The sequence below is a fragment of the Anoplophora glabripennis genome, unplaced genomic scaffold, assembly GCF_000390285.2.
Source record: "Anoplophora glabripennis isolate ALB-LARVAE unplaced genomic scaffold, Agla_2.0 scaffold58, whole genome shotgun sequence".
Classification (NCBI taxonomy): domain Eukaryota; kingdom Metazoa; phylum Arthropoda; class Insecta; order Coleoptera; family Cerambycidae; genus Anoplophora; species Anoplophora glabripennis.
Genome location: NW_019416277.1, coordinates 152,446 through 169,044, shown reverse-complemented (window position 1 = coordinate 169,044; position 16,599 = coordinate 152,446). Strand labels below are relative to the sequence as shown.

Genomic DNA, 16,599 nt, shown 5'->3' with positions numbered 1-16,599 from the left:
ATGGTGTTCGATAAAAATTAATATGGGTGCTTACAACTAAACAGCGGATTTTGATAAAGTTTTGCCTAATAGCTTGAAGATAAATTTTTAATATAATCCTTTTGGTTTTTTAATATTTAATCTAAATTGTATCCATAAAACGTAAAACATATCTTTAAACATGTTTAGTATGTATAGCATATAGTTCGTCAGCATTTTTTGCAAAGGAAAAGCACGAACTGTAAATTTAATAAATACTAGAAAGGACTTAGACGATGCTTTGCATATATTTAAAAATCCATCATCGATCAAACCAGACATTGTACGAGCTGGAGAGAAAATCACACTAGTTTTATACTAGGCACCTCGAAGTGTCACATCATTAAATCAATTTAGATTCATTTCATTTAACAAATTTGTTGGTCAAACTAATCAAGCAGTAATATTATCAAAGCTACCACCTACATGTGCTGCTTTAGAACAATATTCGTATCGCATTTTTCAATAAATTCATTCGTGGCGTGGAGAAAATTTGAAGCCTAATGAATGAGGATGGAAAACAATTAGCCAAATTTTGGTGCCAATTCCTACTTACAATTGAGATACCAGCTCCTACTTCTATTCTTCAATTAATATCATGCCGTTGTAAAAAGAATTGCGGAAAACGATGCGGTTGTGCTAAGGTTGGATTGAAGTGTTCAACAATGTGCTCCAATTGTCATGGTCAAGGATGTCGTAATTCAGTGGTAGACGAAGAATTAACTGAAGATAATTCAATTAATGAATAAACAGCAGTTAATTTTTAGTAGATTAGGCCTCCAGGGGAACTACTTACTAAAAAAACGCGCCGGGTGTTCTACCTCAACAGTCTAGTAATAATAAAATTTTCTGTAGTCATATTTTTGTGTCCTTATAGCCAGGTTTTTGTAGAAAAATATGCTTTGCAGGCAACATTTTTCTATGGCCAATGTATTTCAAGATATTTGTCACTTTACTCGTTTTTGCCTAACTTTAGCAACATATGCTAATTTTTCAAACCATATTTGTGAGAGTATAGTTAACGATAGAAAAAAATTTATAGTACATAAATGATGTAGAATTTTACGCCGAATATTTTAGATCATATTCATTTTCCTGGTCAGAGCAGCAGTTTTTGAAAACAATTAAAAAACTGGCGCAAGGTCAGATTAGAGGGTGGTTTGTAAAGAAAAAGGGGATAAAGCACCCTATGCATATTCAATTGTTCTGTCAGAATTTCACGACTTGACCCGATTGAGATATCAATAATCCAAGAAGTGTGGTTCCAGAGGGGATTTTGCGCAACGCAATGCTGCCAACCGCATATCACTAAATATCTCCATTAGCTTGTAATTCAAAAATTTCGGTTATTTCTTTAACAGACCTCGTACTTGAATAATTGATAAATACATCAATAATTTTGTACTTGCTAAGCAGACCACACGTTTGAGTCCGACTTATAACAGAATTACCGTACGTTATTTGTCCACTACTAAAAAATTAATATAACATAGGCACCCTTTTATGGATTTAATATATTATTAATCGACTTCTGCTACACAAAGGGACTTCCACAATAAAACGCTATTATGAGTGCCGCCAGGTTTTGTCACGCGAACAGGTTATTTCTTTATATCTCGATGCCGTGCTTCAAATTTTGCGACAATGAATGTGTTCCTATTATCATCATCATCACCAACAACTTTTAGTAAATGAATTACTACTACGAATTTAGTTAGTTGAAGCCTTTAATATAGAAACATACACTATAACGTTTCTACCTTTAAGATCCAAATTATGTATGCACAATTTACTGCATAGGCCAGGAAATATAGAGTTAGACGCGACTTTTTGTTTCGGCAAGCTGAATTTATCACTATAGATGCTAAATATTATGTACAATAACGTATTAGTTTCCACGGTCATAAAAATGGGGGGAAGATTGTTTACAGGGTGGTTAAATGTATAATTTTTACGTAAATTCAGGTTTTTCGCTTATAACTCTTTTCTGTTCATTTCCACGAGAAAACAGTAAAATGCTTTTTTTTCGTCTGCAAAAGACCTACAAAACTAGCCCTCGAGTGTTAAAAAATATTGATTAAATCAAAAGTTATAAACAGAAGAAGTTTATTTATGACTTTTGAATTAAACATTTATAAACTGCGTTATTATTACCAGAACGTTTTGGCATCACATCCTCTCATTCCTTATCGCTGTCTAATAACTCACACGAAATCTGAAATCGGAAAGTTGGATAGTTTACATGTTATGGCCTTATAAACAAATTAACTAATTATTAGTCTGGACGATCCCCAGGATCTTCCACAATCGCACTGATTTTTTTCATGATAATACTCATTTTTTTATTATTTCAAATTTGCAACCTAAATTTTTTTTTTATTTTTTAGCCTTAGTTGCAAAATGAAATATACGACGCACGAGCGTGATATAGTTAGGTGTATATTATTACATACTCGGAAAGCTTATGAAGAGAGCTTTAAGTTAAAAAAAAATCGTCAAGATTCGTTGAAAAATAACGGAGTAACAGACTGTCAAATATATATTCAAACAATATTTTCAAGCGAATTTCGCTTATTTAACGGCAGGACTATGAATATTTATATCGTCATTTTCTTCGGACTCGCTGTCGTTCGCTTCCCCCACCCTTCGACTAAGTGACTTTTGACAATATTTCTTATACACTTAACATGCTTCCATAAATAAAATATTTTCACCTGTACTTCATTTTGTACTTTTAAATAAAATAAGATAGAAAACAATACATGAAAATTTATTATACCTAGACAAAGCGAAAAGTGAATCAAAAATGAAATGATTTAAAAAATATTTTGTTCAAAATGGGCGCCTCCGGACTGTAGACAAGCACGACATCTTCTAATTATGGAGGTAGTGGCCGATCGGTACTGAATTGGAGTTAGGAAAAAAGTGAATATACACTTTTAGTCAATAACATACTGTTCTATATAAAATCAGCATAATTTTTTATTTTCAGTAGGGCCGTATTAATTTTTTTATAATTTAATGAGTCTGAGTCCCCATAACTCCGCCACTGGTTGCTTGCGGGACTTCTACTTTTATGGAAAAATGGTATCTTATAAGATGTGTCATGCCAAATTTGGCTTAAATAGCCTTCTTCATTTAGAAGTTATTTAAAAAAATCGATTTCTTTTTTAAATCTTTAACGCCCTATATTTCGAAAATGAAGCGTCTCTGGAAAAAAATTTATACATGATTTTTTTCTAATTTTTTTATGGGGAATATCTCCTTAAAGTTTGTCGACTTGATCCTGAAACACCCTGTTATAACTATATCACGCTCGTGCGTCGTATATTTCATTTTGCAACAAAGGCTAAAAAATAAAAAAAAATCCAGGTTGAAAATTTGAAATTTAAAAAAAATGATAGATTTCAATGTATTATTATGAAAAAAATCAGTGCGATTGTGGAAGATCCTCGGGATCATCCAGACTATAATTAGTTAATTTGTTTATAAGGCCATAACTTGTAAACTATACAACTTACCGATTCCAGATTTCATGTGAGTTATTAGACAGTGGTAAGGAATGAGAGAATACGATGCCAAAACGTTCTGGTAATAATAACGCAGTTCATAAATGTTTAATTCAAAAGTCATAAATAAACTTGTTCTGTTTATAACTTTTGATCTAATCAATATTTTTTGACACTCGAGGGCAAGTTTTATAGGTCTTTTGAAGACGAAAAAAAAGAACTTTACTGTTTTCTCGTGGAAATGAACGAAAAAAAGTTATAAGCAAAAAACGCAAATTTACGTAAAAATTATACAATTAACAACCCTGTAAACAATCTTCCCCCCATTTTTATGACTGTGGAAAGTAATATGTTATTGTACATAATATTTAGCATCTATAGTGATAAATTCAGCTTGCCGAAACAAAAAGTCGCGAAATGGTCATTTCCTAGCTTATTTTCCTGGCCTAAGCGTATGATATTTTAATGATTGTATTTATACATCTTGAGCTACATTTGTTTTTCACTTAATAAAAATTTTATAATAAATCTTTTAATTACGTAACATAGAAAGGAAATAACCGGTGGTCGATTACTTATATTAAAGATGTTAAGAGACAGGCGTAGGATTTTATGTACACTATATATTTTTGAAATATCAGAGCTAAAATAATTATTGAACAGTTTTTGAAATAACAAATAGCGAACACAATTATCTTGAAAAATAAACATCTTTACAAAAAATTTGAGCCAACCTCAGCAAAATAAACTTCTGCTTTGTTGAAGGGTATACTTTAGTGAGGTTGAGACATTGTTTTGTTTCCTTTTCCATGAATCCTTTGTAAAAAGTAAAATATAACTCTCAAACTGCAACGTTTTTGCAAAGTATAATCCTGTGTGTTTTTATGCTTACCCAACTATTTCACAACAAAAATTGTCAGCGAAACGGTTGCCTTTAAACTTGATATTCAAATGCTATTATCAGATATTTATATGGACACAAACACAGTCTTCGAAGTCCGAAGTCAACATGTAATCTAATTCACTATAAACCTTAATTTATATCTGCTACTGGAATTATAGCAGTCATTTGAAAATTAAAAATATTTCGTTTGATATTTTAAAATTTCAATTTGCAAAGTAGAATGTGCTTATGCGATATATTTTATCTTAAGTCATTTTACTAATAGTGTATTATGGACACTCAGACGTTTTTCAAAATATTTATACAAGTGTGTAAAAATTTGTTTTTCATTACACTTCCACGAATGGAAAAAGTGAACTTGACTGACATGAGCTGTGTAGATACCGTATTTTCTTCCACCATCGAATCTATTTTAAATTAAAAATATTGCATTTTTCACAGTAGGTATGGACTAGTATGGGATAATTTCCAACGGGACCAAATTTGAGCAATAGCACAAAGTATTTGAGGTCAAAAGCTCAGTAGTGAGTAAGTTACATAAAAACAATGTCTGCACATCATAATTATAAAGTTTTCTTATTATAAATCTTTCGAAGGAATTTGTTACCGAAAATGTACCCATTTAGATTTTTCATCGCAGTACAGTACAAATTTAGCGAAAAGTTCAACTTAAATTAGATTGGCATGCTTTCCAAACCTCAGCTATCTGTAACTATCTGTAACTAACAACAGTTGAAAACTGAATTATATTTTTCCCTGCAATAGTGTATTTTAACAGAACACAAGTACATTCCGTACGATATTTGTTAAGATAGAATTCCAAGAAGACCCCTGCACCACTTTATTGGAATTAACCGCATTCGACGCCCGAGGTAGAAATATAGTGGCGGCATGGCGGCAGTTTTGCAGTTACGAAGGCGTGTTTCTTCGTAATTGTATCGTCCTGTGCATGTTCTGTGTCATTTATTATTAAAATAAATCAATAGAGGTGAAAAATAGAAGAAAGAAATTTAATGCGCAATCGAAGAATATCGTGTTTAACGTGTATAATTATTGTAAGACAATTTTTCCAAATGAAAATAAAATACAATTATAAAACCATGTTATAGCTGCTACAGGAGTAGCTTTAACTACTATACGGAGAATCTTAGGTGACTTACAAGCTCTAAACAATGGTGAAAGTGAAGTAAAATTTAGTTCCGGATACGGCCACGACTACATGATTATGAGAAGTGGCTTACAAAGAAGTTTATTCCAAATCTCCACCTGAAATGTGTTGTTGTAACTGATAATGATCCATATCATATTGTATAAGTACAGAAAGTACCTACCTGTAGCTCAAGAAATACATATATGGTAGATTTGTTAATAAGTAAGTTATACCTTTTTCGCCGAATTTATTTAAGCCACAGGTGTAGGAAATTATTAAACATAATAAAAACACAACATATTGTTTACGAATTCGATTGTCTACTCCAAGAAAACGATATGGGCCCAAGTTAAAAACAACGTAGCAAAGGAAATCGTTTTATTTAAATTAGAAGCTATGAAAATTCAGAATTATTTTCATGAGGCTGGAAGAAATGTTGCCAACATGTTGTTAATGTTGATGATAATTACTTGCAAAACGAGATTTGAGTTGACTAGATTATAACAGCTTCTGATAGTGAAAGTTCTAGTGATGAACATGATTTCAAAAATTTATCAGATTAGGGAATGTAGTAGGTTACTTATACCTACAGTGTGTCCACGGATGGAGTTGGCAAGAGGAGAAACTTTTTTGTTTTTGACTGCATACACGTTTCTTTGTTTATTCCTTTTTTTTGTACCAGCCAGTTTATAGTTGTATTATCTTCTAGTTTGTTTATGATTTATACTCTACTGTATTATAAAAGAAATAAAAGTTCATTTTAATTCAAAAAATATATTTTGTATATATTTACCTTAGGTATACATATATATTTTATTATTCTGAAATGCGGAAATTTCAAGGCACGCCTCCGCTGCAGTAAACTATTACAGAACTTTATTGGTTTATTCTTTTCTTGGAATTCTATCTCAATAGATATTATAAGGACTGTATAACGGTTTTACTGCAGTACAACGTAATTTCAAGAAACATCACTGTTTGTTTAAAATCTGTACCAACGAAAATGTATACCTATGGCAAAAGCAAGACAGTTCTAGGTATTCTTAGCAACCTTTATATTTTAGTTAAGAAATAAGCTAATGTTTATCCTTGACTCAAAAAACCTTTCTATACAAAATTTCATTGAAATAGAGCCGAAATTATATTAAAAAAAGTTAAGGTCCGTAACACTTCGGGTAGTAAAATGTTACTAAGGTAAAGCGTTGATATACCTTAAAAAAATTGAGTAAATTTCACTTTAGAAAAATAAATCTTATATTGATAACATTAAAAATTTTGTGTTGACTTACTAAACTATGTGTGTTATATTGGTAAAGTTATAGTAATTAAAATAATTTTTTTACAACTAAGTAAATGTATTTATTGTCTGGCAGCAGAGTTCAAACTGTGCCTCGGTATCTACTTGTACAGAACTTTGGGGTCCTTCTATTCAGAAATGCGGAATATTAGCAACGAATTTTTACACATTTTGTTCTCAGTCTCACTCATTTTAACTCTTGTAACTAAAAATTGTGTTGATAAGCTCATTTCTTTGTTAGAATATTAAATCCACTCAAAATTTAACACCAGTGGCGGTACCTCTCGTACATATCACTAAATGTGAATAAAGTTTAAAGTCGTTTGCACGGTTTTTGTCATTATTTTAGACTGACTCTTCCCTTTTTCAAGCCAAACCGCGATAGGGCTTGAGTGGTGCGATATTTATTGAGTTCTGCCAGCATTATCGCGAGATGCGTACAAATAGTCACGTATAGCTCCTAACAAGCAAATAATTACCACAAAAACGAGCCATCCAGCTACCGATTCGCCTGGAAACCTCACGGTATATTAGGGTGGATCGGTAGCCGGCCTCTTATCAACCACCGCGGCCTATCGTCCTTTCAGGTTTTTGTCGCGTCCCGCGCAATTGTCTGCATGCCGCTGTGCCTGCTATTAGCAATCAGTGGGATAACAACGAGGACAAATTAGTGTTTTTGTTCCTTTGTTCCAGACTTGTCCTCCCTTGCCGCCACGCATCCAGGCCCTCGCCCCAAAGGTACCTTCATCCTGTCAGACATCACGTGATTTATTGCATTTCACACTTTTCATTCATCTCCACAGACACACACACAGTATAATTATTGTTATCTCGTAGTTGTTTGTACCTAGTTGCTGCTTCAGTGCGCTGCAAAAACTGTTTATCGCATGCCGTATCCATCAAATGGCTAGGGTAGTGTTTGTCTTTGCCTCTAGAGGCCCTTCCGTTCGTTGGGCCTTTCGTCTAATGTGGACACCGAATCTCTTGTGACATCATTAATTATTTGAGTTGGACCGAAATTTGTTTTCCGGAAGTTATGTTTAGCTCAAATGTAATCTATAAAAAATTACGGTACCTAACAGTTGTTTAGGTGTAGAACTATATCCTTCCCATACTCCAGTTGAATTTGTGTTTGAACGTGAAAAAATTATTAGTAGACATTTTATTGCACTTTATGACAGGGATTGGTACGTAGAATGATAATATTAAAAAATGCAACTAGATAGAAGTGACGCTTAGTTGGCAAATTGCAAATAAGTGGCAAATTTACGTGCTTTTTCACTTTCTTTACTGCCCTCGAACATCTAGACGACCTGTCGGAAAATTAGTCATTTTATGTTGTAGACAATTAAATTACCTACAATTGAAGGTATCTAAAGTCATATTTCACCAATTTGTTAACTGTAAAATAAAGGCGGAATGCGGAAAAATCAGTTTTCGAAAATTGCTTATTGTTGCAAAAAGCGACGGAGGTTGATGAAAATTATGGAAAAGACGGACTAACATCTATGCTAAAACCCGATTCGATTGACTGTGAAATTGTTGCTCCAGCTATTTGTTAAATAAAGTTTTTTTGCAATTAATTGTTTAATTACTAAACGTTAATTTAATATCGCAGGTATATGTTCTAACCTTCGAGCATATACTCCTAGAAGCAGCCATCAGTGCTGAGAAAGCGCGACTGGTGTGCGAGAGAGAAAGGAGAAGAAAAGGACATGCTATCTCTCTCACTCCGCGGTCGGTGCGTGCTCCCCTCCATGCCAATGACCGTCCTGCTCCTAAGCCCTGACCAATCAGCTCGCGGAGCGAGAGAGATAGCATGTCTTTTTATTCTCATTTCTCTCTCGTACACCAGTCGCGCTTTCTCAGCACTGAAGGCTGCCTTTAGGAGTATATGCTCGAAGGTTCTAACTGATCCAAAGATATGTATCGAAAAAGAAAAATTACAAAAAGTTGAAATTAAGTAGCCCTTTACAACTAACAAAATAGGACGTGCAAAAGAGCGTTATAAATAAATTGTCCTAGGGTCTGGCAAAAGCCGACCGGAAATTCTCATTTTTGCATTAAATAGTGTATATTTTTACGGTAATTTTAAAAAAAAGACAAATCATCTACGTCTCTTTAATTGCCTACAACATAAAATAACTAATATTCGGATAGGTCGTCTAGATTTTCATGGAAAGTAAAAAAGTGAAAAAAAACACTTATTTGCAATTTTCCAAATTCGTGTCACTTTTTTCGAGTTACTTTTTGGATATTATCATTGTACAGGGTTAGTCACACATCTGACAACTTATTGTGAGTTTATTATTGAAATTATAAAAAAGTGTTTGCCTTTTTTATGAATTTTTATAATACAGTATTAGAAAAAACAATTGAACAATAGAAATCACTAAATTATATTTTTTAATGGAACACCCTATATATTAGGGCATACTTAGGTTTGTTAAATTTTTCTCTTTTCAAAAATATATAATATGTGAATTGATTCAAGACTTTTCGACATATTTCAGTTTGAGCGACGCTTTAGAGAAACAAAATCTCTTGCAAGACAGAAACGAAGAATTAGAACTAACTATATTACTGTATTTTCAAGATAAGCAAATATTAATTCGAGGTTTATCATGGTAAATTCAAATATCAAATTATTGTAGAAAGATCACAAGAGTCCACAGTAAATGCTTCAAGACAGTTAGAAATAAGCCAAAGTAAAATTATTAGAATGTTACATAAATATAAATATCACCCCCATAAAACTATACCGGTCTAAAAACTAATCCAAAATCAAAAAATTCAGCGATTAGAGAACTGCAGTGAAATGCTATGCTTGAAAATGGCGACCTCAACTATTTTGAAAAGATTTTATGAACTGATGAGACAACTTGTACAACAGCTGGCATTTATAATAGAAAAAATACTCATACCTGGGCAAATGAAAATCCTCACTGTAATAGGGAAATTCCAAGTCAAGGACGTACATCGTTTAATGTTTGGTGCGGTATATTGAGAAATAAAATCATTAGCCCACTATTTTATGAAGGTGCTTTGACAGGGAATAGACCTGCATTTTCTTGAAAATCAAATAGAAACAAATTGGAAAACCTGCCGCTGATCAACTATACCAATTTAATCTGGCACCAGGACGCCTCCGCATAGAACCAGAAATTATTTAAATAATAAGTTTGATTTGTGGATTGGTAATGGAGGAAATATTCAATGACCTTCAAATAGCCCAGATCTTACACCCTTGGATAGTTTTCTGTGGGGTCACTTAAAAAGCGAGGTTTATAAGGAAACTAGTGTACATTTAGATGAACATAAAGCTGATCAATATATACAAAATTTAAGTGAATTTAATTTCCATTTCATCCAAAATGAAGTTCTGAAACTTAATGAGGATTATACGAAGTGCATCAACAATGGCGGCCCCATTGAGCATCTGTGACCATTTGTGTTTTAGTTAGATTTTATTAATTAGGTATTAAAATTTTGTTTTATTATTATCATAAAATAAACCGATAACTGCAAATTTTTCACTAAACACTATTTCTTTGTTAAAATGGTTTGTTTTAGGAAATAAATTGATCATGATAAATAAACTCGTCCATAGCCACTGCGATCCGTCAGACATAAACCCTCCTGTTTTTTCAAAAATGGTTTTAAACTGAAATATGTCGAAAAGTCCTGAATCAAACAGTAACATATTATATATTTTTGAAAATAGAAAAATTTAGCGAAGCTAAGTATGCACTAATATATAGTATTCCATTTAAAAAAAAATGGTTTCGTTAATTTAGTGATTTCCATTATTCAATTGTTTTTTTCTAATACTGTATTATAAAAATTCATAAAAAAGCTAAAACTTCTGTATTAAAAACTCTTTTGTAATTTCAATAATAAACTCACAATAAGTTGCCAGATTATAGTGACTTACCCTGTACATACCCTTCCCCGTCATAAAGTGCAATAAAATGTCTACTAATAAGTTTTCAGGTTTTATGATCTAATTCGACTGGAGTACCAGGTGTATTTCAAAAAGCGTCGATTGTATTTCAAAAAGCATCGTATATATTTATCAGTTTCTTTTTAATAAACTTGGGAATTGTTATATTACAGAGTTATATGCCATTTGACATGAATGATGAAATACCTTAAAAATCGCTCATTCTGCGTTTCTAAAAAAAGTGATTAATGTTTAAATTTTTTTATTATGACCTTTATGAACTGTCATATTCGGGGAGTATAATGTAAAAAAAGAAATACCTGGAAAGGTTCATCATATTAATCTACGTAGTTTGAAAAACCAGTAATGTGAAACAGCGGGTGTAGGTAAATTGGTCTGGTTCTAATTGTGTTATAAGTAAATTTAAAAAATGCTTAATTTGACCCAAGCTGAGGTCTAATAGAAAATTTATTCTTTTTTTCTAGATGTAATTTATTTTTCCAAGAGCTAATATGAATTTTTATTAAAAATGGCAGTGTATTTACTCGATAAAATGAGTCATATTTGTTATATAAATTATTGTTTTGTGAAATAATTATGCACGTGTATAGTTACCAAAATTAATGGATAACTTTGTTTTCTACTTATGTAGGTTTAGCCTCTTTTTCTTTAGATCATGTGTTTTTATTGTACCAAAACTCTACTAAAACTTCTATTCTTTTATTTGTATGTTAATAAATTTTGCATATTTATTACTGTTAAATATAGTTCTGTCAGAAAAACTATAACGTTTTAAAAAGTCACTATTGCTATAATATATTGGTTTTATGAGAAATTATATAAATAAATGAACCTCACCACAGCATCTTTTGTTGTACATATACCGATTCAAAAAAAATTATGTATATTCAAAAATAAATCCAACTTAACCCAACTTAATTTACCTTCTACTAAGACAGTAACTGAAAAGAAAATCTATTAACTTGAAAGGCAATTTCATTCAACCTAACATAACCTTCAATAAGAAACTTATTGATCAGAAAAATCAAAAATATTAGAATAAATTAATTTTGATACTTATCAGTTCAAGAAAAAAATTGTATATATTATGCAAAAAAAATAAATCCAATGTTATATAACGTCCAATAGGACAGCGATAGAAAAGAAAAAATATATATTAAAAAAGTAAATATTAATTACTACAAAGTAAAAATAATTATAAATATATAAAAGTTACCTCTCATCTATTATCTCTCTATCTCCATTTTATCAACCCGATGTTTATAATTGTGACTACGTTAATTTGAAATCAAACATAACTCTAAAATATGTGACACTCTTTATAACTTTATTTCATACACTTTTCCTAAAAGATAATTACTGCGAATGAAGAACTCGTTTTAAAAATTCTGAGTTGCGACTGATATTTCGTTGCTTTTTTCATTTAAATGAGTATTTTTGCCACAATGAAAATAAATTTTAATGTTATAATACAATACATTCAATTTACTTACAAGTGGTTTCTTGTAAAATGTTGATATCTCCAAAGGATTTCAAGTTAATTCATTTGTTTCTCAAATATATTTGCTGAAATTTGAAATACTTGATACATTTTGCAATTAAAATTGACTGTGTGGATATATTATTCACGCTTTCTGAAATACAACTGATTGGTCTGAAATACAATTATTGACGCTTTTTGAAAAACGTCTAGAAAAGTGTACGCAAAAATTGTTTTTTACGTGCGTCGTGAAAATTACCAAACAATGCCGTTTCCTCTACAATCACTCAGTATTTATAAACTAAAGCCCTATAAGTGTAAGACAATAATATTTTTAAAATAATGGAAAATAAAAGAAAAAAATTGAAAAATATTAGCTTTTATCGAATTGGTTACAACCTCTGAATCTTGCAATAATAAATTGTCAAAGAAAGCTCAAAAGCTGTCATTTTATGGAGCCTAGAAAAATGTAAGTAGGTACCCGCAAAGACTCTGTGTCCACATTACACTGCAAAGAGAAAATTGCCTTTAAAAAAATGTTCAAACTTCTATAAATTAATTTAAATATCAGCAGCCAATTCGTAAACCATTTCAGACTTGAAACACATACCATTCTTTTAGTATGTTGTTAAAATATTTAGTTATTTTAAAAGCTACTGTCGAAAAGTAGTAGCTGACCGTTTCTGCTATGGTGTTGACATCTTTTTCTGGTATTAGATTAAAATAAGGGTGACCGGAAACAAGTGAGTAACTCAAACAAAAGTAACTCCTCTGATTAAAAATAAACCAATTAAGTTACCTTACTATAATTTTGCTTTCTTAAAATTATTAGCCGACAAAGGGAGGATTTTTGATATCACTGAGAATATCTTATATTTTATTTTATCACCATATTTTGTTCATAGATAAATGTTTTGAGAAAATGCCACTCAATTGACTTTAAAAAGGTATGTTTGTTAAACATTTGATATTTCATTGAAATAATTAAAGGTACCCGAGTCATCAAATAAGTACCATTTTTTGAGATACCATAATTTTATAAGGAAGTAAAACTGATTAAGATAACTGGACCTAAATCGTTTTACTTTCACCCAACAAAGCTTCCTTGAAGTGTGGCCTATTCGCTTCTGGATACTGTTAATATGAACTTCAATAACTCATGACCCTTGTAGTAATTGTTCAAGAGAAAAAATATCGGTAATAATAATTTGCAAATAAATCAGAATCGTATATAATTGGGAAGGGAAAGCAAATTTATTTAGTGTTTCGTAGGCATATACTTAGAAATTAAACATTTTTTTAGGGTTGCTAAATTCTCCCGATCCAAACAGAATTATGTTTTAATAAGGATTATTTTTAAAAGCTATTAGCATCCTCCATAAAATATGATTCATACCTTTGAAAATAACGTTTAAATTTTCATGTAGACTTAAATGTTACTCAATTTTGTGAGAAAAGGATTTTTTAAAACAGTATTATTCCTTAATTAACCTTAGGTTAGCTATGAAGGTACAAAGATTAGCATATATGACGGTTCAAAGACATATTAAAAGAGAAGAGAGTATAATGTTACATAAACTCTACTTGTAATGATCTAAAGTTACAAATTTCTGTTCATCAAATCGATAGCGTTAGTTAACTAATTTCTTTCACTCACCGAAACTTTTTATCCAAAGAATTATAATAATTTTCTGTATTCTATGGTTTCAGTAATAATCTCCATTTGAACTGATCACTTCCTAAGAACTAATATCCGAAAAGGTTTAAGTTGACATTAAACTTTTAGGTCGCTAAGCAGTTTAATAGTGAATAATCTCATTAAGATGTTGTAGATTTTCAATTTTTAAAGTTGTTATTGGGCGAGGCGAATTTTGTTATGTTGAAATTTCGTTATTGATTCATTGTAGATGAGAAAAGCAGTTAAAAACCTCTATAATGGTGCACTCTAAAACGTTTTGGTTTAAAGACACTAATTGGATCATAGTACAATTACTTCCTCTTGAGCCAGATTAGTCCAATACACACATAATTTGTGTTGACATTTGTGGATGATAGTTTCTTTTTTAAAGAAAACTATTCATCCTTGAATGATTGTTAATCAGATAAATTTTTTCTGTTCTATTAAGAGAAAATAGTAAATGTGGTTAATAAAAAAGAAAGTAGTATTTCATAGTTTGGTTATTATTTCTTATGAAATTGGCATTATGGGAGTTAGAGAATTATCTAAATGTTGGTAGTCCCTTTATGACGATGAAGGTCTTTAATTGCATTCAATGAATACTCTATCACGCAAGGATAAATTTTAACTTTTCGGAACCTAAAGTTCCGTAAATTCCTGTAAATTAATTTAACCAAGCTAGGAATTAACAAATTCTAGAAAAAAATATTGTATTAATCATTGTTGACCACGATATGAATAATTCAGTTGATGGGGTCCATAGTACAACACCTCGTTTCCTTTTCCATACTAATTTCACTGATATGAGCAATTTCCGGGCTGATTGCACGTCACCGGTGTAGACTTGTTGACGTTTCGAGAACATATCACTCTTTTCAGAGGAAACTTTGAAATTGGAGATTAAGTCCTCTGGTATGTACATCTGATATGTGCGTTGGTCCACGGCTTGTAGGCATTGGTTCGTGATTTTTTGTGAATAAGTCATTTCCAAATTCCCGGTAGTTCCAACACTTCGTCTCGATTGAACGATGTGTACTCCGTACTCCAAGGTTACGATGTATACGGAGTCTTGTGTGCATGTGGAATAGTATACATTGCACAAATGAAAAGATAATTCAGAATAAGTTTAAAGGAGCGAAAGTGTCACGTGTAGAAAAAGCTGCAACTGCGAAGAGTAGGACAAATACAGTACACGCGAGTACTAGGATTTTGACCAAGACTACAGAAAGTCAATAGGAATCCTGAAAAATAGAGGGAAGTAATTTCAATTTAGACAAGGGGAGAAGACAACTACCTATAATTTGGAAACAACTCACGAAACACTCCACAAAGTAGACACATGTAAATACCAGTCAGAAGAATTAAACACCATTTTTATAGGTTTTTAGTAGAAGACAACGATATGTCTTTCAACCAGCCATGGAAGCCTACAAATTACGTTTCCTTGGGTGAAACTGTCAAAGGAAAAGTTCTTTTGATCAGTATCTGTCAATTCTCATTCATTATTTTATTCAGTAAGGAATTTCCCTCTCAGTAGTAGCCTGTATTTGCGTAAGACCTATTAAAGAGGGATTGCTGTTTGCAATCACATTACACACAATATTGGACTAAGTTCTAGGACTTAGAAATTTAATTGTAACAACCAGTGGCACTTTTTCTTAATTACATTGGTTTCTGTTCTATATAAATGAGATGAAATAAACAATGAAAACATTCGTAGTGTTGTACTATCTTATAAAAGGAATTCATGTTGGCACCTTATTACTAATATATCTTAAAGCAACTACTCTTGGAGCTTATTCGTCCTGCTACATCAAAATTTCTATTAGCGTCGATACGTATTTTACTTTTATTTTACTGAGAGAGACTTATTATTACTCAACTGTTATTGAATTTTATTAGTCCTACAATGATGACTTCCCTTTTCCAGAAAAAGATGTCCGGATTTCTCAGTAGAGAATAATTTACCAATATGTAGAATAAGCTATATTTTATTCAACTCACGATTCCTATAACATATTAGTTCATACTAAATAGATGTAGTAGACAAGCTAGGTTAAGTTACATTAGCGTTTGCAATTATTAGGAGGATTACCATCATTCCTCAATAGACACAGACGGTAGAATTGGATATGTCTCTCCTGTGGGTTGTTACCAAAGTCAGTTTGTGGAGACCATGGTTTCCGGATTATCGGCCTATGACCGACGTTAGAGGTAGAGATCGAGGATATGATCAGTGTTACGAGATCATTACAAACGTCGGACTTGAAAACGAGTGTCGGGATGTCTCGTCCTAGCGGAGTCGCTACCATCGCCAAGGGTAGAGATCAGGGATAAGGACGTCTATGCCTACCCGGATCGTTACCAATGGCAGTCTTTAGGGTTAAGGAAGAGAAACTTGGTATGATTGGAGGGCCAGCACCGAGCTGGGGGAGCAAGGAGTACCAGGAACCAAGTTGTATTGGAGTTTAGGTCCGCGGCCTAGTGAAGTCATGCGTAAATAGTGCACGAATGTTAGACTGGTTCAATACATTAATTGCGCAAAATTTATATTGTCATCGGTGTGTCTTGTATTTTTACGACAAAATCGATTCATTCC

At 31.9% G+C, this 16,599-nt stretch overlaps 1 protein-coding gene across 1 annotated transcript in view; it reads left to right on the top strand.

Annotated features, from left to right (window-relative positions):
• LOC108917595 (hemicentin-1-like) overlaps window positions 1–16,599 on the top strand; it is a 190,618-nt gene that overhangs the window by 98,531 nt on the left and 75,488 nt on the right. Inside the window, exon 4 of the mRNA XM_018724284.1 lies at window positions 7,572–7,616. Within this exon, the coding sequence (XP_018579800.1) occupies window positions 7,572–7,616 (45 nt within the window). The remainder of the gene's footprint in view (window positions 1–7,571; window positions 7,617–16,599) is intronic.